Source organism: Erpetoichthys calabaricus, chromosome 4 (genome assembly GCF_900747795.2).
Source record: "Erpetoichthys calabaricus chromosome 4, fErpCal1.3, whole genome shotgun sequence".
NCBI classification, from domain to species: Eukaryota; Metazoa; Chordata; class Cladistia; order Polypteriformes; family Polypteridae; genus Erpetoichthys; species Erpetoichthys calabaricus.
This window is the reverse complement of record NC_041397.2, coordinates 83,882,879-83,907,627: the sequence shown is the minus strand read 5'-3', so window position 1 is coordinate 83,907,627 and position 24,749 is coordinate 83,882,879. Positions and strand designations below refer to the sequence as shown.

The following is a 24,749-nucleotide window of genomic DNA, read 5'->3' as shown; positions in this document are numbered from 1 at the left end:
ATCATTTTTTTTTTTAAAGCAGCGTCTCATGCAAATCATCCCACACGCATTTTATGAAGATGCCTCCTTTCCTACTTTTGATTGGGTAATACTTGATGTCATCGTTAGTTTGATTGGTGTTTTTAACTGTCCAGTGAGGAGGGCGTGTCTTTTAAGTACAGTCTGCAAAGTGTTGGCACTGAGATGTGGCGTCAGCGCCAGAGTTGAAGCCCCTAACGTTGCGGTCAGCAAGTCGGCTAACATCCGCCATGTGCCGTCTTTCAGTTGCGAGAAGCAGATCATAGAATGGTTGAAACTGTTGCCCCTAACGTTGCGCCACGGCGTGTGGTTCGTTTATACCTCGTGTCTTCTCATTAAACTTTTATCTCGCGAATATGTTATTGCAATCCGCAGCGGGAGCGTTTCTATAAACTTAATTTAAACTTACGTTTTACACCGTGCTTTGTTTCCCTTATGAACATGCTTGTATGCTTAACTCGCTCCGTTCTCAATTGTTTAATTAATTTTTTGCTCTTCGCTGTTTGCGGCTGTTCCTCCATTTCCCCCTACTTCGTTCTTTTATCTCGCGAATATGTTATTGCAATCCTTAACGGGAGCGTTTCAATAAACTGATTGAAAATAGTTTTGCATTTACCTTTTTAGTAAAAGGCGAGCTTTTAAGCCTGAGAAATCACCCCGTAAATGCACACGTTTAATTGGACATGTGTTAATATGTATGGTTACACAGTATTAAAAGACAGTGAACAACATCAGTTACCTTTCTTCCCGCGTTTGATAAAAGGTGAGCTTTTAAGCCTGAGAAATCACCCCGTAAATGCACACGTTTAATTGCACATGTGTTAATATGTATGCTTACACAGTATGAAAAGACAGTCAAAAATTAACGTCATTTACCTTCGTTCCCGCGTGTGACTCGTGCTGTAAATGTCTTCCTTGTTTTTAGTTCACGTGATTACGTAGGAGGCGTGATGACGCGATACGTGACTCCGCCTCCTCCATTACAGTGTATGGACAAAAAATATGTTCCAGTTATGACCATTACGCTTTGAATTTCGAAATGAAACCTGCCTAACTTTTGTAAGTAAGCTGTAAGGAATGAGCCTGCCAAATTTCAGCCTTCCACCTACACGGGAAGTTGGAGAATTAGTGATGAGTGAGTCAGTCAGTGAGTGAGTGAGTGAGTCAGTCAGTCAGTGAGGGCTTTGCCTTTTATTATTATAGATAAAAGACAGCAACACTTATAACAATGACAACACAATTACATTGACAATCATGTTACGTTATTTTTAAAATGTTTCCTTTTTTTTTTCATAACCTCTTTAACACACTACTTCTCCGCTGCGAAGCGCGGGTATTTTGCTACTATATATATATATGTGTGTGTGTATGTATATGTGTGTGTTTATGTATGTGTGTATATATATGTTGATATGTGTATATATATGTATATATATGTGGATGTGTATATGTATATATATGTAGATATGTGTATATGTAGATATGTATATGTATGTACTGTATATGTATATATATGTTTATGTGTATATTATATATATATATATATATATATATATATATATATATATATATAAAAAAGACAGCAACACTTATAACAATGACAACACAATTACATTGACAATCATGTAACGTTATTTTTAAAATGTTTCCTTTTTTTTTCATAACCTCTTTAACACACTACTTCTCCGCTGCGAAGCGCGGGTATTTTGCTAGTATATATATATATATACACATACATATACACCCATACATGCAGTTTCAATAACATAGAAATCAATATAAACAACATTAACATCATTATCATATGAGAATATGAAGTAATATATAAGAAGCACATTTCATATAAATATAAATTATTAAACAGTAAAATCTTCTTCTGTAATTTGCTACAGTGGCTATTTGCTTGTCTGTCCCGGATTTTAAATCACCTGTAGCTCGCAAACCGTTTCACCTATTGACTTGAAATCTGGTACACATATAGTACGTCACGTCTACTATCCGCTTTATGGGTGATGATTGTATTACTCTTTTTATCTTTATTTTATTTTATTGTAGAATCAACTCCTATCTGCGCACACCAGGGCGGCCGTGGGCGGATGCGTATGGTGTATTCACTCCATGTTATCGTGCATTGCGCTGTCACTGGTATTTTGATAAAAGAATTTGAACAACATATAAGAAGCGTATAAATTATTAAACAGTAAAACATTAACATTTAAGAAGTAAAGTTACATTAAGTACTACTGCAGTGCCTTCGGGTATACCTCATTTTTTGTTTGCCCATTACATGCTTAAATGTATACATTTTTTGGTGTACCTACCCGAGAACACGCGACATATAACCGAGCGTGGGAGAAGCATGGATTTTAAACACGCGTTGAGTTCATCTGCTGGTCTCCCTCGTGGAGTAACTGATAATGTTTGACTAAAATCTACAGCGAGTAAAACGACATTACCTCCTATTTTTTTTTTTTACGATCTCTGAGGTCTTGCTTTTTTCGGTTCAAGGCTTCATAAGCTCTTTTATGTTGTATGGTGTACTTATCCCAAACCATCATCTTTGAATGTTGCAAGACTTTCGCCTTGTATGTAGATCGGGGTAATTACATTCATTGCATTCCTAGTCTGAATCACAATCTGATTGTATGGGTGGTTACCTGGCACTGTAGGGTTGCCACCCGTCCTTTAAAATACGGAATCGTGCCGCATTTGAGAATGAAATTGCGCGGCCCGTTTTGAATCAATACGGGACGGGATTTGTCCCGTATTTTTTTTATCATTTTTTTTAAAGCAGCGTCTCATGCAAATCATCCCACACGCATTTTATGAAGATGCCTCCTTTCCTACTTTTGATTGGGTAATACTTGATGTCATCGTTAGTTTGATTGGTCTTTTTAACTGTCCAGTGAGGAGGGCGGGTCTTTTAAGTAGAGTCTGCAAACTGTTGGCACTGGGATGTGGCACCCGCTGCAGTATGCGTCCCTTATTTTTTTGTATTAAAAGTGGTAACCCTACCTGGCAGGTAACACTTATGTTTGGTCATGAAGTCGTCTAAAATCCGCCACGTGCCCTCTTTTAATTGCGAGAAGCAGATATATATAGCCAAATTCTCGCGCTTCGTTGCGGCGAAGTACTGCTTTTAATTTTTTAAGACGAAAAGAAAACCTTTTTAAACGGATCGAAAATATACCAATAACAATTTGTTAAGGATCTGTTTTTTTGTGAACCTCGCTTTCACAGCTGTCGCGCTACGGCGTGTGTTTCGTTTATTTGACAGTATGTAGATCGTGGTAATTACATTCCTGGCATTCGTTTTCTGAATCACAATCTGACTGTATGGGTGGTTACCTGCCATATTACGCTTGTGGTTGGTCAGGAAGTCGCCTTACATCCGCCACGTGCCCTCTTTCTGTTCCCAGAAGCTGATCATAGAATGGTTTTAATAGTTTACTTTCAAATAATGCAAAGAGTATGTGACACGTGTTTCTCCCTAATTCTGGGCTCATCAGGCATACACACTCACTGCATCCCCTCTCGTGAATCGAATCTCTATCGTCAGCGCCAGAGTTGAAGCCCCTAACGTTGCGGTCAGCAAGTCGGCTAACATCCGCCATGTGCCGTCTTTCAGTTGCGAGAAGCAGATCATAGAATGGTTGAAACTGTTGCCCCTAACGTTGTGCCACGGCGTGTGGTTCATTTATACCTCGTGTCTTCTCATTAAACTTTTATCTCGCGAATATGTTATTGCAATCCACAGTGGGAGCGTTTCTATAAACTTAATTTAAACTTACGTTTTACACCGTGCTTTGTTTCCCTTATGAACATGCTTGTATGCTTCACTCGCTCCCTTCTCAATTGTTTAATGAATTTTTTGTTCTTCGCTGTTTGCGGCTCTTCCTTCATTTCTCCCTACTGCGTTCTTTTATCTCGCGAATATGTTATTGCAATCCTTAACGGGAGCGTTTCAATAAACTTAATTTAAACTTACGTTTTACACAGTGCTTTGTTTCCCTTATGAAGATGCTTGTATGCTTCACTCGCTCCCTTCTCAATTGTTTAATGAATTTTTTGTTCTTCGCTGTTTGCGGCTCCACAGTCTTTTCACGTGATTACGTGGGAGGCGTGATGACGTGACACTCAACTCCGCCTCCCACGGCCATCAAGCTGCCGTCCATTACAGTATATTGTCAAAAAAGAGGTTCCAGTTATGACCATTACGCGTTGAATTTCAAAATGAAACCTGCCTAACTTTTGTAAGTAAGCTATAAGGAATCAGCCTGCCAAATTTTAGCCTTCCACCTACACGGGAAGTTGGACAATTAGTGATGAGTGAGTGAGTCAGTCAGTCAGTCAGTCAGTGAGTCAGTGAGGGCTTTGCCTTTTATTAATTAGTATAGATATAAAAGGTAAGAGACACAACAGACTTGCAGTGTAGCCTTCATCAGGTGCGAAAGCAGTACAGTTGAAATGTCATGTCTCTTACCTTCTTTCAGTGTGGAAAGAACCTTTTACATTTTTCTCTTTTGCAGATACATGCTGACACAGGTCTACTCTAAGTCCATTGTAAAAATCCATATGTAAACACTTGTATTGCGCTTTTACATCACATAGGAAAAAGGTGCCTAACAAATACATACAGGGGTGGCGCAGTGGTAGAGCTGCTGCCTCGCAGTAAGGAGACCTGGGTTTGCATCCCAGGTCCTCCCTGCGTGGAGTTTGCATGTTCTCCCTGTGTCTGTGTGGGTTTCCTCCAGGTGCTCCGGTTTCCTCCCACAGTCCAAAGACATGCAGGTTAGGTGGATTGGCAATCCTGAATTGTCCCTAGTGTGTGCTTGGTGTGTGTGTGCCCTGCCCAGGGTTTGTTTCCTGCCTTGTGTCCTGTGCTAACTGGGATTGGCTCCAGCAGACCCCTGTGTTAGGATATAGCAGGTTGGGCAATGACTGACTGACATGACAAATACATATAATATAAATAATATTCCCTTAAGTAGTTTTTGTTTAGTCGTGTTTTTTTACTGTTTACATTCTGACTGTCCAAAGTGCTATACAAATGTGTTTGAAAATTATATCAATGGCCATATGCAATAACTTCTAATACATGTCTGTAATGAATAAGATAAACTAACATTTCAAAACTGATACTACAGTTATTTCTACATCAAACATCCCTTATTTAAAAAGAAAAATTTATAATCACAAAGTGTAATAAACAGTACTTTAAAATGAATGTTAAGGCACTATGGTAGTTGAATAAGAGTATGTAAAACATCCTTACCTCAGCAAATCACATCTGTTAGGATCTTTTTCATCATAAATGGTTAACTTTAAAATTCTGCTGAGATGCAATGGAAGCCAGCAAAGAACAAAAACGAGAACCAAACAGAAGACTGTCTTTGCCACCTCACGACGCTGTGACCAACAAGAAAAGGCTTAGGTAAAATATTCATGTATTTCAATTCTACTTTAATGTACACTATGAAAACCTTCAATCCTTTTTCAGTTTCTGCTGTACAGTTCATTACTTTTATATTTGTATGTCTACAGTAAACAACCTGACATTTGACTCTTACAATGTTTCATACCTGTTTTATATGATCATTTAATGCAATCTGCATCCCATTTTTCTTCCTGAGCATCTCACATGTCATTAGTGTGTAAAAAATTGCTGTACAGGCCAGGGGCATACAGAAGTAGAAGCTGAATAGCCACCAGTCTTTAACTAATTTATAAAACTGCAAATGAAAACAAATATTTTTAACATTCAACATATTTCTGTACATATAAAAATGTCATGGAATCAGCAGATTAGTGCAGATATTTCTGTACTAAAAACAGGAACTTTTTGTTGTGATTTGCATGTTAAATTAAGCAATGAAATATCTTACCTGCATAAACTGTGTTTTTTGTACTGGGTGAAGAAGGCATATTCTTAGCTGCTCGCCTTTATAATCCATGGCAATCATATCAAAACCTATAGCTTCTGGCACCGCCAAGATAACAGATATAATCCATATCAATGTAATCTCTATTGCTGTCCACATGGGAACACCGATTCCTTTTATACGACTCCAAGAAGCCACAGCCCGATACCTGTGAAGTAAAGAAGTCTTGCTTCTTATATATGATTTCCTGTTTCTGAAGACTGTACAGTAAGTTTATAAAATGTATTGCCATGAAATACTAAAAAGCAAACTTAATCAAATATGAAGGAATTTGTTTTGCATTTAAGCATAAAGTTTTTTCATTTGAAATAACATAACCTAAACGGTGATGACTGTTACAATGACCACATAATTTTTCTTTCATATGAAATGACTGACAAAATACTTATTTTAATTTAGAAGTACGTTCATAAAAAATACACACCAATCATTTCCACAAGCTATAAAATGGTGTTACGTACTTTGTAAAATGTCTATTGAATGCAGTTTCTTTAAAAATTATTCTATAAAATAAATATTGAACTGATTGTTTATAGATTGAATAAAAAATGTTTCATTCATATTGTCTATTTAAAATCAATGTATTCACTAAGATGAAAAGTAAAATGCATAATCTTTAATAAAAATGTACAACAATGAATTACAATATTATTATTATTATTATAAGAGGGCTGCTTTTCTTCAAATACCCCATTTGCCACAGACACACAAACTGCTACTATGAGGCCGTAAATGGGTACTTTCTAAGTGACTGTGGAGGATTATGCTTTGAGTTGGCCCTTTGTAGTACCAATGCCTTGTCCACTGATGTCCCCAGCATTTTGCACCGGGCTGTAAAATTAGGTTTTGGCCCCAGGACACTAAATTTAATAACATTAAAAAAAACACTACTTTATCACTGCTAATAACAATAATAATAAAAAAAGCAACTGCCGCTACAACTTCTAAAATACAAATATTAATATTATTATCAAATTCAAGGTTGTGGGAAGCCAAAACCTTTCCTATGAATATCTGATGGAAGAACAACTGTTGACTGAGCACCGGTCCACAATAGCATTCACGTGCACTGGTCTAGTTTTAATAACATTTAAAATAATGGTAATAATAATACATAACAACACAATTTAAAATGTTTTGTATATTACCATTAGTCATTTATTATTATAACAGTATTTGTATAATTAGTACAATTTAGAGTGAAATGTTAATGCCATTTACAAAACAATATGACAAAAATTGCAACAAAACAGCCATCAATTAATATAACAGTCACTCAAAAACATTCAGTAGAAGTCAGGGTGGTAGGGATCAAAGACTGTTTTAGCAGCACTTGGCGTTATAGGCAGGACAAAAAAAAAAACATCAAGAATCATCAGTTAATGTAAAGCAAGGCTTTGGGATGGAATGGAAACGATAAGGTGGTAGCGCCAACCGACCGAACACCGTGGCATGTATGGTTTTCTTCATTTCTACATGTAAAATTAATCATTAATCTCTATTTTAGAAATAGCAATATAAAACGATTATATGTTTGTCTCTTGAAATAAAACATACAGTAACCAAATAATAATAATAATAAGAAGAAATAAACTAATAAAAAACTCTTCTAAAGCACAATATGTTGAAACACCCTACCTGTCGATGCTAAGTGCACATAAGCTGAGAACCGTTATTCCGACAGAAGCTTTTTGAATAAACGGTACAATTTTGCACATTTCAACTCCAAACGGCCAGTCTTCAGCGAGAAGCTGAAAAATAAAATAAATTACCTTTACCAATCTTTTACACTTTCAGCTATGGAGACAGATTACAAGATGCTTCCTTCTGCACATTGGTCGTAGTGGCAGGGCTGCCATTCCTGTGACTTACAAAGACTGAAAGGTAAATTCGTTGCTGCTTTGAATACAGTTGCAGATTCACGTATAACTCGTATAAATCGCCTTACACTTGACAGCATTACAGACGTGGGCTGTCAGATCGATCCACGTTAAGAGTTCGCTCGCTGTAGCACTTTGTATTTGTCACCTGAACCATTGAACATTTGCCCACCCTTTACATTAAAGCCAACGAAAATTAAAGCCCCACAAACAACTGGACATTATGCACCCGTAAAGAAGACCCGTTTATCAGTATCTCACCTTGTACACGTTGATGGGAATGTCGATAACGATGTGCAAAAGATCTCCTAAAGCGAGGCTTGCAATTAAAATATTGGGTCCATTCCGCATGCGCTTATTTTTGTAAATAATTCTTAGCAGGGTGGAGTTGCCAATAATGCCCACCACAAACACCAGACACGACACGATGGTGTTTATGTACTTGAAGGTGTCCCTGATTTCCGTGGGTCCAGAGCACATCGGAGGCGAGCCCTGCAGGACACTGGAAGAGGCGCGCGAGTCAGACAGGTTAATGTGCTCGTTGCCAGAAAGGCTGAAAGTCTTCGTGAACGGTGTAGCGTTGTCGACAGGAGATGGCTGTCCATGTCCTAGTTCAACCCAAACCGAATTTGCAAACAACGGTTTATCCCGAGTTGAGGTGGACGTGGCGAGCATCGTCCTCCAAGCAAGCAACATTAGCAGAGCGATTCGAAACTTTACTGGTGACATCTCCGTGATATGCTGTGGTTCTGCTGCTTATCGGGTAACTGGACAGGACCAGACAAAATTCCCAATGTGTTACTATCTATCTATCTATCTATCTATCTATACAGCCGGTGAGTAATTTCAAAAAGGCACAGCACTCGCCGTCTGAGCATACAACTCCGGTTAAGCCATTAAATAAAATTCACATGAAGTAACTAGCTTTTAAAAATATTGGCTCACTTTCCTGCGTTCATAATACTTATACTCTTCTGTATTTACAAAAAGGAGCACCCGCAAGACTTTGTTGATACAAAAAGTTTGAGGTTAGCCTTATCTTCCGAGATCCGTCGAATGAACACAGAGGCTCAGTTCACGTTAATTTCTACTGAACTACAACATCAATCACCTGACAGCTTCCTCAGGCCACGCCCACAATCTGAGACGAACGTTCAGGAAAAAGGGAATGAAACGGCCTTTGGATCGCAAACGAGACGCATCGGTGAATATAAAGAGTGCGGAGCTTGCCTTGGTTAGTAGTTCTCTGTAGCAATGCAACTAAATAAGAGTTGAACATAAAAAAATACAACTGTTCTATACTGTATGTATTAAGGCGTATTCTTAGTCTAAATAATTTTCAACACCTTGCCGTTTATACGTTTACTCGTTTTTTACGTGGGATTCATTACTTTTTAAATGTTCTTGTAATGTGCTTTATAAGGGTCGTTGCATATGCTAAATAATGTTTACTTAAAGCCCCAATGTTCAAAGTAAAATACAAAATGTAATAAAATAAGCATTTCTTCTAGCAATCTAAAGAAATCAGCATGCTTTACAAACTGCACGTGCTGGAAAACACGTATTTCAAAATTTTATACTAATGCATCTTACTTTCTTTCTTTCTTAAGAACGCATTGCTGATTAGTATGAAAAATACGAAGTGATTTTTCATTTTTCCCAATTTTTCAAAATATTCAGACACATATCTGCTTCTCGCACGTGAGCTAAAATATTCCTGTCAAAATGCAAATTATCCAAAAATGGACATGTTAGTTGTTTTTGTAAAATTAAAGTTATCCAGCCATTTTCTTAAATGTATTTATTGTTAGTGACAACAAAGTTGGGGTCTGTCCTAATAGAAACTACTGTAAGCATGAAGCAAACGCTATCCAGTTCTTTGAATAAATTGCAATAAATAAATTTAAAATGAGGGCTGATTTTGTTTTATTGTGAAATGATGCAAATAGTAATGTTAACCTGATTTTCATTCAATCTCAATTTTTATTGATAATTTTCTAAATTGGTTGCTACTGTACTGGTATATTGCATACAGCCTTGAGTACACATGAGAGATAGGCATAATAGCACACAGTTCTGTTTAGTCAGGATGAAGTGAATATATTGTGACAATTAACTCTTTATTTCAAATTTTGTTTGGAAAATGAATAATTAAAATTATTGAGATGTTTATTTTATTTTAAAAAATTACAGTGAAAATATCCCAATGGGCATGGCAAAGACAGCATTGTAGTGCATCTCTTTCAAGCTCACATTCAAAAGTTTTGTTTTCAATTTTCATTTACTAATTTTATTTTAAGACAATAACATTGCATGCAATCAAGTCAAACTTGTACAACAAATTACTTACTCTTTCTAGAAAGATAAAAAAGAATGCAGGAAAAAAAGACAAAAAAAAAATAACAAAACAGCCAAGAGAAAGAGAGGAGAGCCAACAACATGGGCAAAAATAGTGTGCGGAAAAAAAATCTTAAATAAATAATCCTTTTCCCCTGACACAGTCAAACTTTAAATACTATATGTTTTACTGTCCAAGCACATTTTAGAGAGTGGATCCTTATGGTTGAAAATCAAAACTTTATCCACTAAGCCATGCTTTCTGCCTAAACTAGATAAAATTCTATGCTTGTTCTGAGTCCCATTTAATTAACCCCACAAAGGGATTCAAAGTTGTACCTTGTTTCATAGGGTTAGGCTTAGGGTGGTGCAAAAACAATGAAGCTGTGAAGGAGAAATAAAAAAAAAATAGTGGATTATTTCTGAAATGTAATTACATTTTTTATGCTAAGGTCACTCCATTCGTTCATTCATTTCCCCTGTCCATTTATTCCAATATAACGTAGGTTGGTAGTAGCCAAAACGTTTGCTGCATGGCACACACCCACAGGTACGCGCTTACTCTTAGAGATGGGAAGCCATAGCCTACCTATCCCACAGGACACACTTGGTCTCACACACACAAAATCACACAGGGCTAAAAGTCACCAGTCAGTCTGCTGTAAAACCTACATCCGTGAAATATGAAGGGAAGCTGCAGTGTCTGGAGAAAACTAACCATGTCGAAATCATGCAAATGCCACACAGACACTACCCAGGGTAGTATTTCACTTTGGTCATTGGACTTGGGAGGCTTATCATGTACCACCATACCACCATTTTATGCTTTAAGGTTATGATTTTAGCCATTTTATGACACTTGTTTATGCATGTTTAAAGAGTTTCTGCTCTTATACAGTACCATATTTAGTACCTTCTGTGTGACTGTTTTCCTGCAGTTTGCCTTTAACTTAAAATTATCTTGTGATCTATTCTGTTACCTACATTGCTTTATGTTATATTCTTGTTTTTCTTGTAAACTACCATATTAGAGTGCACAATGTAAAATGTGTCTTATAAAATAAAGATTGAGTTTAGTATTAGTGTATTTATGAAATGGATAAATCTGCTATTATATGAATTGTTTATTTACTAAGTTTTTTTTATATTTTCAGATCATCATGTTTGTTGTATATCAAGAAAGATAAAATGCAGATGTTATCCCCGAGGTGGGTTTAAGTCAGAACCATACCCAACATGCTGTATTGTGTATAGATTAAGATGGAATAACTATTGTGCACCATCTGTACATAATCATGCCACTTATAACCTCCATTAATATTATTTTATGTCATGCAGGGTCATGGGACTTCAGTGTATTCATAAAACAATAGACACATGAAAGAAACCAACTCTTGACAGGGAGCTTGCTCATCATAGGTCACATTAATTCTGAAACCCACAGTTGCTTGTATGGGGGTGATTCAGAGGTTCTAATTAGCCCAGCACTCATATAGATCATTGGGATATGGGATGAAATCAGAGTACCAAGAAAAAGGCCATCTGGAAATTTGGAGAAAGAGCAAATTACACACAGACTGGCCAAGGCTGGGATTTTAAGCCATGCTCACATCTACTGTGTTTTTGTGACTTTTCGCTTTCTGCCGCGCAAACATACTTGAGTTTCGTGCTAACCCATTCAATTACAAGTATGCAAAGGAAGAACTACGCAATTAGGGAGGAATCTAGACTCATGTGTAAAGTTTATTAAGTTGATTTTCTTCCGTAATATTGGAGTTAAATGTCCCAGATAATTTATGAAGTGCTTTTCTGATAAGATTACAAACTAAGTTTTGACAGAAACAACCTGCATATCACTGTTTTACTAAGGTAAGCTAATCCAGTACTTGAATTGAAGAAAAATCCTTTATAAGTGTTATGTGCAATTTTTGCCACTACTTGTCACTTGTCACTACTAAGATTTCTAATTCATTTATGGTCCAGGAAAATGTTGTGACCTTGATTACCAAGCCTGGTTCAAAACTTTGTTAATCCTAATTTTTTTATATTTTTATTTTATTGATTTTATTAAAATCAAATAACATTTCCTACAAATAAATCAAGTTTTGCAAAAATAGGTTCGAAACAAATCAACAAATCCTAATTTTACCATAATGAAAAAAAGTTTTGGCAGATGGTTTCATAATTAACATACTTTTTGTTTTGCTTTATTATTCTAGTTTTTCCCTAAACTTGAATCATACAGAAGTTTATTATGGCCTGTTATAAAATCAGGTTGAACTCATTATAAAACAGAACACATAAATGAGCTTAATCCAGGTTACGGCCGCAGGAAGCCAAAGCCTACGCTGGTAGCACTGGGTAAAAAGCAGGAAGCAGCCCTCCATATGGCACACATTCTTCACAGGGCCCTGCTCACACACATTCCCATACTCTTGCTGGAATAATTTGAAATCATAAGTTAACCTAACTAGCACATCAGAGTACCCTTTGGAAAACACAAGCAGAAAGGGGGAGAACTTGCACGACACACATGGACTATGTCCAGGTCTGGGATACAAACCTAAGGTGGTTTATGTTTAGGCACCACTGTGCCATGAAATACACTGTATCACAGTAGCAAAATGTTTGTAAAGTCAATTGTGCTTTTTATTTTTTAAATGTATATGAGTTTGGTAGATTTGGCATATGGCAAATAAATAAGCAAAGTATATCGTAATTGGTCTGAAAATCCTGAAAGCCTTAATGAGTCACAAAATAATATTTAACTTTCAAAATATTCAGATAACATTCTTTGTGGTATAAGAGGAGACTCTGAAGTTTAGGAAACCTTTATTATATGATGCAAAGGTGAATGTCTGCAGAATAATGTTACTGTAACTAGAAACCTAGTTACAGTACAGTTAGACGGTTTTTTATAGTGGAGTTGATATTAATTGTGCTTAAATAATTTATTATTTTTATGTTTTCTTCCCTTAATGTTGGTTTATTTTTCCCAACATTTGACACCTGTTGTAACCAGCATGTCACTGGACTCAAACTTAAACATTATAGTTCAAGATCTGATTTTTTAAACGTATGCTAAGATCTTTATGGATCTTTATGGATTTCTCTACACTTAAACTGGATTTTGTTAATCCTTAAATATGGAACATATGAACTTTACTAAAGTTTTAATTTAATTATTTCAGATTATTATTATTATTATTATTATTATTTCAGATTCTGTGGAAGAACATTTTGAGTCTGGTCTAGAATAACAACATGTATTCATATAGCACATTTTCATACTCGGAAGAAGCTCAATATAAATGAAGAGTTGTTCATACTGTACATTGTAGCATTCATTCATGGTCTGTAGTGTCTTTTCCTATAACTTGTTTGTACAATGTTACACATAGATTTTTCTTCTTATTATGTACGAGGGACTTTCAAAAAGTTTCCGCATTTCTTAAACTCTATTTATTAAGAATTTCAAAAACAAAGTCACATCTTTTTTTCTACAAAGTCACCTTCGTTTGCAATGCAATTTTCCAAGCATCATACCAACTTTTTAATGCCTAATTACTACTCCTCCCGCCTTCACTGTTTCCAATGAAAATATAAAAGTGCAGAAACTTTGAATGTCCCTCGTATAATTTGTTCATATTTAAATGGTATGCACTGTACCTTACTTACTATAAAGTAAGTGTGTCCTATTCACAGCACACACTGAATTCTGTCTTAGGTGCCAGGGAGCTCACAGTACATTTATTATGAAAAAAATCTTCTGGACATCAGATAATATGAATTTTAAATTAGAAGTTCAAAATGGTGACATAGTAGCCTCATAGAACTTGGATACTAATTAGACTTCTTGAAGGTTGAGTTGTCAACATTTAATGAAAATGATTTTCTGGGGGTTTCCCATGTTCACCCAGTAATCTCAAGAGACACAGCCAAATCTCTAATTTAGTATGCACCTTGCTCTTGATGGCTTAACGTTGTTTATCCATAGGCCTTTTCTGAATAACACCTCCTTTTGTTTAAGTCCATATCATAAATCTCAGTGCCTCTGAATCCATACAAGGTGGATAGACTGGAAATCATATGCAACAGACTGCAGACAGTGGAAGTGTTCAGTGACAGAGTTAAAATGTCAGTGGCCTGCCAAAGAAAAGATTTTCTGTATCATTATGGCAGTGGTTCTCAAACTGTGGGGTGGGCCCTCCTAGGGGGGCCCGAAGATGTGAAAAAAAGAAAACAAGAATTGAAAATATGAAAAATACATCTATTGAAACCAAAACAAATTAACTTAAACTACATTCTGATACTAGAATAATAAATATAGAGTTAGATAAATGTCGATAAAAGTTAAGTAGGTATAATAAAATATGCATCTATGATATATCATTAATTAAAAAAGAACAAATTGGTATTAGTGGGCTCCTTTCAAAAAAACGTTCGGGGGACACGATTAAAATTGTTATGAAAACTTGGGTCGCAAATACTTAAAAGTTGAGAAACGCTGCATTATGGCAACACTTATTATCCTGTTGTGGATAAATTGTAATAAGAAAGTTGATGCATGTATAACACTCATTGTATTTAAAAGCAGGATTTCACTGTAGTCTGCTGTTCCATGTCTTGAAGAGTGAAACAAGACTGCTCTCTGCTTTTTACACAGGACTTACAGTTGTAGTTGCTCCCTGATTACTTGTACTGATTAATTTCAGAATGATTTATTCAAACAAAAAACACTTTCGTACTATTGCACTACTCCTGTAAAAAAATGCTTGTCCTGAAAAGGACGAAATTGAAAAGGGAGCACAGGATGAATTAAGCTGAAGCCAGACGCAGAATTATAGACAAAAAGGACAAGTTACGGTTTTTAACCAGAAAGTCAAAAAATGAAACACTACCAAAAAGAAAATACAGGAAAACAATCAAAAGCTTAAAGCAAAAGTTGTTGCCAAAGTTAACCAAAAAATCTCTAAAGTTTAGATTTGATTATTGTTTTGTTATTCTACTTTAAGCATTTTGCATACACAAGATTATTTCAGTCATACATTTGACCAGGGCGGCACGGTGGCGCAGTAATAGTGCTGCTGCCTCGCGGTTAGGAGATCCGGGTTCGCTTCCCGGGTCCTCCCTACATGGAGTTTACATGTTCTCCCCATGTCTGCGTGGGTTTCCTCCCACAGGTTAAGTGCATTGGCAATTCTAAATTGTCCCGTGTGTGCCCTGCGGTGGGCTTGCACCCTTCTCGGGGTTTGTTTCCTGCCTTGCGCCCTGTGTTGGCTGGGTAAGGCTCCAGCATGCCCTTGTAACCCTGTAGTTAGGATATAGTGGGTTGGATAATAATACATTTGAACAAAATTTCTTAAATATCATTTATTATACTGTTGTTGCTTCCAGATGTGAATAACAACTACCATACTTTTCTTGGTTCTTTGAGTTTATTTCATTTTATTATTAGTAATTGTTTTGCAAATACAGTACTACATGAATATTTGATAGGTAAATGTTTGCTATGTAATAATGGTGAAATATGTATTTTATCTTTCTCACATAAGATGCCTAGTGGCTTAATTTGCTACTCTAATTTACACAACGAGGTAATGAATTGAGTTCAGGGGTCTTTTTAAAACAAGTTCTTTCAGATTCTGAGATTTGTCAAAAATGTAAAGTTTTATCTTAGTTACAAATGAAATGTAAACATTTCTCTATTTTACTGTTGAATCAAATTTCTTACTTTGAATTACATTTTATTCTTGCTTTTTTCCAAAGATAATGTTCTGCTTCCTATTATATTGCTATCATTTAAGCCTTGCGTGTTGATAATTTATTTTCAGTCATTGGTTGATATTTTGTCAAAGATATAGCATGTGATTATGTGCCAGCCAATGAGTCATGTAAATTGCTCTAATAAAAACAGTTATTTTCTTCTTTTATGCCATGTGAGGCACACATGATTTTAACTTGAAAGCAAAAAGTATGGATGGTGTTTGCTCAAAATGTAAGCACGAGAATGTCCAGTATAATATTAAATTATGATTTATCAGAAGTACGTTATAAATAATTTAATTAATTAATACATCACTTCCCCGTGACCCTGTAGTTAGGATATAGCGGGTTGGATAATGGATGGATGGATACATCACTTCTGAAGTCCATCCATCCATTCATTATCCAACCCGCTATATCCCAACTATAGGGTCACGGGGATCTGCTGGAGCCAATCCCAGCCAACACAGGGCGCAAGGAAGTCAACATTATTAATCTGATCCTTGCATTTTATTTTCTGAAATAAAACATCTTACCCAATTGAGTTGAGTCTAAATACAAATTAAGAAAAATAGTTTAGAATTAAAATATGACTCAATTAAAATATTAAAATTATGGTAAGTATGTTTTACTTAATTATGCTCTATATAGCATTATTTTAATAGGTGTTCTATCTACTGATTTTATAAAAGCACACACTGCTTACTGTTTGTACTATAAACATTTAACAATTACATGACAGGCAACTGAGCTGCGAATCATTTAACCGTCAAAAGACATCCAGAAACATCGAACACTAGAGAAAAAATGGGTACTACAATATTTTAACAATGAGTACAATATTTTTTTACAAACAGATTCATCTATTAATAAAGTGAAAATGTTACATTTTGTACATTTTATGTCAAAAATGTTTACGTGAAACGTAAAATGTGTTTACGTGAAACGTAAAATTAAGGTGTAGTTGCAGAAAGAGAAATAATTTGTTTTTATAAAGAATGGAAGATTTAATTCATTTAGGTTCCATCGGGAAATAACGTCTTTAGTTCTAGAACAACTTTTCTGCAAAGAAGTTTAGTTTATTGTGATGAGCGCAACATGCCCTTGAATGGATGCAAGCAACCAATGCCATAATAGCTGAAGCAACCCCAATACATCTTGCTTTGTGGGTGTTTCTTGCGATCTAGTGTTTTTCAACCAGATCTGGCTCCGTGTCACACTTCGAAACAAGTGACAAAATTTTTCAATGACAATCAGATGAATATACTGGAGTGGTCTGGAAACTCTTCTAATCTGAAAGCAATTGAAAATTTGTGGTCTGATTGTAAGCAATGACTTCATGGAATGGACTGTACAACCCTGGAGAAGGTGATTCAGGCCCTAATTCTACAGAGACCCCAAAATCCTCCAATACTCTTCAGAATTGGCGGATTCCATGCCAAATTGTATCCAGATGTTTCTCAAGAGTCGAGGAGGTCATATCATGTACTGATATGAGTATATGAATATTATTCAAAATAAAAAAAAACAGCAAAACTGATTTTTGATGCTTTAAGATTTTGTTTCAATTACTTTGCACAAGAGTGTAGAAGCCATTCACACTTAAGCATTTTTCCAGCATTTTAACGCCAGACTAGAACATTCCTAAAGTGCTTAAGTTATTTGCCATTATTTTCAATGACATTATTAATACTTACGTATTTTAGCAACAAGTGTTTGAGAAAACTCTTGCATGCTGCACTTTTCAAGTATTTTCAGACAACCACTTCTTAAGTTGAAATCATGTGTAATGCCAGTAAAATCTGTTAAAAGAAAACATAAAGCTTTTTTGGACTGTTTTTTACAGGAAATCACTGTCTATTCCTAGATGAAGAAGCTCATTGAAACTAGGAAAAAAAAGGAATTTTAAGTGACACGATTTTTTTCAAAAATGTACTAAAAAGTAAAAAATACATTTTTTTCTTGTACTAAGATTTTGTTGGTCATATGTGACTATAAAATAAAATCATGGTGTACCCATAAAAGAATAAATTTAATTGAATTAAAATGCACTTAAAATATTTTTTTACATATTTTTTAGCCACCCTAATGCCACACAGCCCTTGGCACGTTACAAAAACCTTGACTTGGGTGGGAAGATGATTAGACAGACATGATATTAGCAACAGAGTGGAATCAAACCATTTCTCCAATATAACCATTATCCAGCATACTCAGTTACGGAATTTCATGCCACAAGAAGCAGGCATCAGTTAAGAACACACTGTCACGATTCAAGCCACAGGAAATGAATACCAGACAGGAACTGCCCCACCCCCAAATTATGAAATATGATGTATGAAATGTATGCCCCACCCCCCAAATTATGAATTATGAAACTTATGCCATCCGCGACACGAGTTCGTTTTAAAAACACTAGATTCAAAAGTAGTAATATTACGGAAATGTAAAAATAATAGGAGCCACATTAAAATATACTCTTCTCTTGCTTGTAATACATAGCCAAGCAAGTATGTATCTTTTTAAAATTCAAAGCCAATAATATTTGGATTCTTAATAAAATATTCTTATCTCCTTTTTTCTTGATAATGAGATAAAAATAATTTCCATTGAATAAGCATCCTTTACTGTTAAAAATTTTAACGCTTAACTTTCACTATACACGCACATCTGTGTTCTTTCCAAAAGGTAGGTGATTTCATTATTTGTTCTGTAATGGAAAACAAAGAAAAAGTACTTTTGTGGTTTTTGGTAAGTGTAGATTATCAAACTATGCATTGTTATGATCATGTCTCTTCAATCTGTTGAATCATTGTCTTTATAAATTCGACTTCAAATTAGACAGTTCCAGCAAATCATTGTGCAATGAACAGAGTCTTCAAGACCTCTTTTGCCCAGAGAAAAGTATTCATTTTTTAAAATGAAAGACAGTTTCTATGTCTATCACTCTGACTTTATAAATTAAGTATTTCTCTTATTTCAGAGGGTTGCAGTTTCTGGTCTGTTGATTACACAGAGTGAGTTAGTTCTATTACTATTTAAACTGAATTTTTCTTTATAAGTACATACACTCTTATTATTTTATATTTTAAATGTAAATGAGTCGGAGGCTGAGTTGTTTTCTTCTTTATCTGTAACTAGTATGAAGTTAGAGGACCAAATCACTAGCACAGATTGGTGTTTTGAGACTAAAAATCCAGTCTCGGAAACCCTGTAAGCTTTAAACTTTGGACTGTATAGGAAAAAAATTAAGCCTTGTAGGTTTTATATCTATATCTATATATATATATATATATATATATATATATATATATATATATATACAAATAGAGACACAAATTGTATGCAGTGCATCCTGCCTCATAACCCCATAAATGTTGCCCTAAGGATTTTGCATTTGCAAATTGAAATTTGAAAATGAGTTAGAAAAGCATCAATGCCTTATAGAAACCATGAAGCATGGCGAGTTGTGTGAGAAATATGTGTTTTATGATTTTGAAAGCTGATAAAGCCTATAAAGTATCAAAAGTTTATGAACTTTGGAATTACCCTGAACGTACTTCTGAACTGTTCTTGGACTATATCAAGTAAGGTGTAAGGATGAAGCTTCCCAGGACTGGTATATTAAAGAATATTATCAGAAGTAAAGCATACAATCAGATCGAAATAACATTGCCAAAATCTGGCCAAGAGGCAGTTTTCAAAGTTTTTTTAAGTTCACTTTGGGGTAAATTTGGACAGAAGCCCATCCACCTCATCACCAGCTTAATAAAGAACAGGGTGGATTTTCTGCAATATATTTTCTCCTAACAGTACAATGTTTCTTATTTTGAATTTATTGGGAATGAGATTGCTCAAATTCGGTGGAGGTATTCCAATTAAAAATACACCCTTCCTGGTACTGTTAATGTCGTTATTGCCGCTTTCACAACAGCAAAAGCTCGGTTAGAGTTGTATGAGTTACTGGACAGACTGGTGTAAAGTTTATTGTACCACAACACTGACTTGGTTATTTATACTTCTAAACCTGGCCAGTACAATCCTTCTCTGGGTGACTATTTAGAAGAGCTCACTAGTGAGTGATAGCAGTACATAATTTGATCCAGGATGTCCAACGACTTAACTGGTATTAAACAGTTCAAGGCAAAACATATATGAAGGTGAAATGCATTACCATTAACCATGAAACAGGTAAAATTATAATTTTTGAGTCACTAACCAAACTAGTTCAGAATTTTGTGACAACTCATGAAACTCCTCCTGAAGAGTGTGAAAAAATTACTGGAACACTCAAATCATTTTCTGTCTGATACTTTTCAAAATATAATTTGGTTTTATGGTTGCTGGAAGAAAATGTACAACAAGCTGTCAGTTAAATTTCACCAGTTAAAACTTATTGAGAGGCTCCCAAAGTCTTTATGAGACGATGAACTTTACCCTCCTAAGAAAATAAATTTGTTCATTATAAATAATCTGATGGAACCTGCTAGTGAAAGCCAGGAGATAGAAAAAGCTTTCATGAAATACATTCATCACTGTAATCTGTCTGTCATTTACTTGGTTCAAAAATTATTCTTTAAGGGGAAGAAAAGCCAGATGATTGATGTCATGTTCTTTGGGTTCTGTAATATTTGACTTTAATGCAGTTGAAAGTAACATAGAAAGATTTATTTAAATAAAGTCTTTACTAATGAATTACTCTAGTGGTTCATTTACAGGTCAGCCATCTTTCTTATAACCACCATGTCTCTCGTGCGAGTTAGGGATCATCCCTCAATTACAAGAAGTTAACATCACTTTTTATCTTGACATCTTCCTTTTTTTTTTTTTTTTTTTTTAAATCATACTAATAATGCAATATTCTATTTGTTCAGTTAACAACACCTAGATAGGATTTTCATTTGTTACAAACATCAAGGCTATTTTCAGTAACAACTGACAACTGTATACATTATATTCTTACGAGTGCTGGTCTAAGAGTCCCACAAACTTATTAACATTTAGCAGGTCTCTATCAGTATTGTTGGTGGTTGTTTCACTCTCGATGATCTTCTAAGAGTCTCACTTGAATCTCTGCCCGATTCTGACATTCTGCTGGTTGATGTGGTCATTTCTACTGTTTCAGTGCTTTCTTTTGAAGGTTCTTTTGATGTTTTATCCACGACTATATCTCGTCGATTTCTTCTAAGCACCGTACCATCGCTTGTTTCAACAATATATGATCTAGGGTCTATTTGTTCCTTAACTGCTCCTTGCAGATTCCATGTTTTTGTTGAACTCTCCTTTATTCTAACCTCCTCTCCTTTTTCCAGTTCTGGGAGAATTCTGGTTCCTCTGTCAAAATATATTTTTTGTTTTCTCTTTATGTTTTCTTTCACTTTTCGCACTTCATTTTCCTTTCCAGATTTTAGCAGAGTCTGCTTCATTGGAAGGTTTGATCGTAGTCTTCGTCCCATGAGCAGCTGTGCTGGTGACGCTCCATGTTCAAGTGGTGTACTCCGATATATTAGAAGGCTTTTGTAAAAATCACTTCCACTCTCTTTTGATTTCTTCATAAGATGTTTAATTGTTTGAATTGACCTTTCTACCAGTCCATTAGATTGAGGATAATTTGGACTTGACGTTTGATGTACAAAGTCCCATTCTTTTGCAAAGTTCTTGAACTGAAGACTTGTAAATTGTGGCCCATTGTCACTAAAAACTACATTTGGCACACCATATCTGGAAAAAACAGCTTTCAGACATTTTATTACTGTTTCACTGTTGGTAGTATTCAATGCACACACTTCAGGATATGCAGAAAAGTAATCAGTGACCATCAGAAAGTCTTTCCCATGACAGGTAAATAAATCTACACCAACTTTTTCATATGGCCTTTCTGGTACAGGATGAGGTGATAATGGCTCTGAAGGATTACTAGGTCTATATTTTAAACATACTGAACATCTTTCTACTTCGTTACTTACATCTTGATTAATCTTGGGCCAATACATTACTTCTCGTGCCCTTTTCTTGCATTTTTCAATTCCTAGATGTCCTTCATGAATTTTTTGTAGCATCTGCTTTCTTAATGATAATGGTATCATTATTTTACAACCTTTATATATAACTCCATCAACAACTGTAAGTTCTGCCCGACAGTTCCAGTAATCACTTACTTGTGGGTTGCAGTTATGCTTGTTTTGTGGCCATCCTTGAACAATTAGTTCTTTCAGCGTCTGCATTACTTCATCTTTTGCTGTCTCTGTTCTAATAAGCTTGTTTTGCTGTCTGACACTGGCATTGCTTTTATCACCATATCCACATATGCCTCTATTACTTCTGAGCTCTTTTCTTCATGTCTATACTTTTCATCTACTGCTCTTGACAGGGTGTCGGCTGTAAACATCCATCTGCCAGGAGTGAATGTTACCTGCAGAGTATATCTCTGTAGTTTAATCATCATGCGTTGTATACGAAGTGGACAGTCATTAAGAGGTTTTTTAAATAAAGCAAGTAGAGGTTTGTGATCTGTTTCAATCATTATAGCTTGTCCCGACACAAACTGATGAAAATGTTCACATGCAAAAGTGATACTCAATAGTTCCTTCTCTATTTGTGCATATCTAGTCTCGGCTCCAGTAAGAGATCTAGATGCATATGCAACTGGCTGCCATGTTTCATCATGCTTTTGTAGTAGTACAGCTCCTAATCCAGATTGTGAGGCATCAGATGAAATTTTGATTGGTTTATGCGGATCATAGAACTTTAAAACCGGCTCTTTTATTAGTAGCTTCTTGACTTCATTCCAGGCCGTCTCTTGTTCATAGTTCCAAGTCCATTCCACATTTTTTTCTGTCAGTTGTCTAAGAGGTGCCAATATATTTGACAGATTTGGAATAAATTTTGCCTGATAATTTACCATACCTATAAATCTCTGTATATCTTTCTTACACTGAGGTCTTGGCATGTTTTCAATAGCAGATACTTTTAATTTATCAGGTTTTACTCCTTCACTGCTAAGAATATCTCCTAAAAATGTTTGTTCCTGAACTCCTACCAAACATTTTCCTTTGTTTAACTTTAAATTTGCTGTTCTGGTAGCATCCAACACTTTCTTCAGCCTTTCATCATGCTCTTCCTTTGATGAACCCCATACAATTATATCATCCATGGAGGTGTCAACTCCATCAAAATGTTCAAAAATCATATGAATTGTTTTGTGATAGACCTCTGGCGCTGATGCTATGCCAAAAGGCAATCTCAGAAATTGATATCTGCCAAATGGAGTATTAAATGTGCATAATTTAGAACTAGACTCGTCCAATTTTAGTTGCCAAAATCCTGATGAAGCATCTAGTTTACTGAAATATTTTGCATTTGCAAACTGTGCCATAATTTCTTCTCTTGTTGGAAGTTTGAAATGTTCCCTCTTTATGGCTCGATTCAGGTCTCTGGGATCTAAACATATTCTTAATTTTCCATCTTTCTTTTCTACAATAACCAGAGAGTTTACCCATTCAGTAGGTTCATTGATTTTCTTGATTACTTGCAAGCTCTCCATTCTGTCTAGTTCCTCTGCTAATTTCTCTTTCAGGGCAAATGGGACCTTTCTGCAGGGGTGTATGACAGGAGATACACTTTTGTCTGTGATTATCTTGTGTTCCCCCGGAAGACAACCCAGTCCCAAAAATAGATCACTATATTTTTGGAGCAGTGCTTCATATTCAGTATTGTCCTCTATGTTAATAGTAAGCACTCTTTCAATCAAGTTCATTTTCTCACAAGCAGACAATCCTAAAATTGCCTGAACTCTCTTTGGCACGACCACAAATACCAGTGAGTATTTTTTGTTTTTGTACTTAACACAAGCTACACATTGCCCTGTAACAGGTATTTGCACTCCTGAATATCCAGTAATTTTTATTTCTGTTTCTTGCAGACTTGGTCTGGGCTGCAGTTTTCTATATTCATTTTCAGGCATAATGTTCACTTGCGCCCCAGTATCTAATTTAAATGAAATAATGGCATTGTTCACTTGAACTGGCAGAATCCACTCTTTCCTTCTCCCATTTACTTCAGTCAATGCATCTATATAAAATTCCTCAACTTCAGTTTCTTCTACAGTGTGCACTTGACTTGGTTTCACTTGTGATTTACAGCAGCGTGGAAAATGGTTATTCTTCCCACATTTTTTACAAACTTTATTGTATGCTGGGCACTGTCTGGAAGCATGATGTGATCCACAACGTCCACATGCCTGTTTTGTGCTGTATATTGTTTTATTTCCACTTTTATTTTCCTCTGTATTTAAATGCATTTTGTTCTTTCCTTTTTTTGTTCAGCACATGCACTGCGTTTTCCTCATTACACATTTCTTTTACTTGTACTTTGATTGTTTCGGCTGCCCTACATATTCTTACTGCTTTTTCCAAATCCAGATCCAGCTCTCTTAGTAACCTTTCTCTGAGTGCGTTATCTGGAATTCCGCAGACGATCCTGTCTTTTATTAAAGATTCTGTTAACTCTCCAAATTCGCACGTTTTACTCCGTGTGCGCAACTCGGTAACGTACTGATCAATAGTTCCACCTTGCTTCTGTATACAAGTAAAGAACTTGTGCCTTTCGAAAGTGACGTTCTGTTTTGGAAAGCAATATCTTTCAAATTTATCCAGTATAACGTCTAACTTCATATGTTCTCCCTGATCAAACTGAAAGTTGTTATAAATTTCCAGCGCTTCCTCCCCAATTATATGTAACAAAATGCACGCTTTCATTTTGTCGCTTTTTTCATCTGCACCAATTGCCGCTAAATATACTTCGAAGC

At 35.6% G+C, this 24,749-nt stretch overlaps 1 protein-coding gene across 1 annotated transcript in view; it reads right to left on the bottom strand.

Annotated features, from left to right (window-relative positions):
- LOC114650129 (endothelin receptor type B) overlaps window positions 1-8,904 on the bottom strand; it is a 17,938-nt gene extending 9,034 nt beyond the window's left edge. The window contains exons 1-5 of the mRNA XM_028799581.2: window positions 8,102-8,904; window positions 7,599-7,711; window positions 5,904-6,108; window positions 5,601-5,750; window positions 5,294-5,427 (exon numbers count right to left, since the gene is read on the bottom strand). Of these exons, the coding sequence (XP_028655414.1) occupies window positions 5,294-5,427; window positions 5,601-5,750; window positions 5,904-6,108; window positions 7,599-7,711; window positions 8,102-8,569 (1,070 nt within the window). The 5' untranslated portion in view covers window positions 8,570-8,904. The remainder of the gene's footprint in view (window positions 1-5,293; window positions 5,428-5,600; window positions 5,751-5,903; window positions 6,109-7,598; window positions 7,712-8,101) is intronic.
- Between the last annotated feature and the right edge of the window lie 15,845 nt (window positions 8,905-24,749).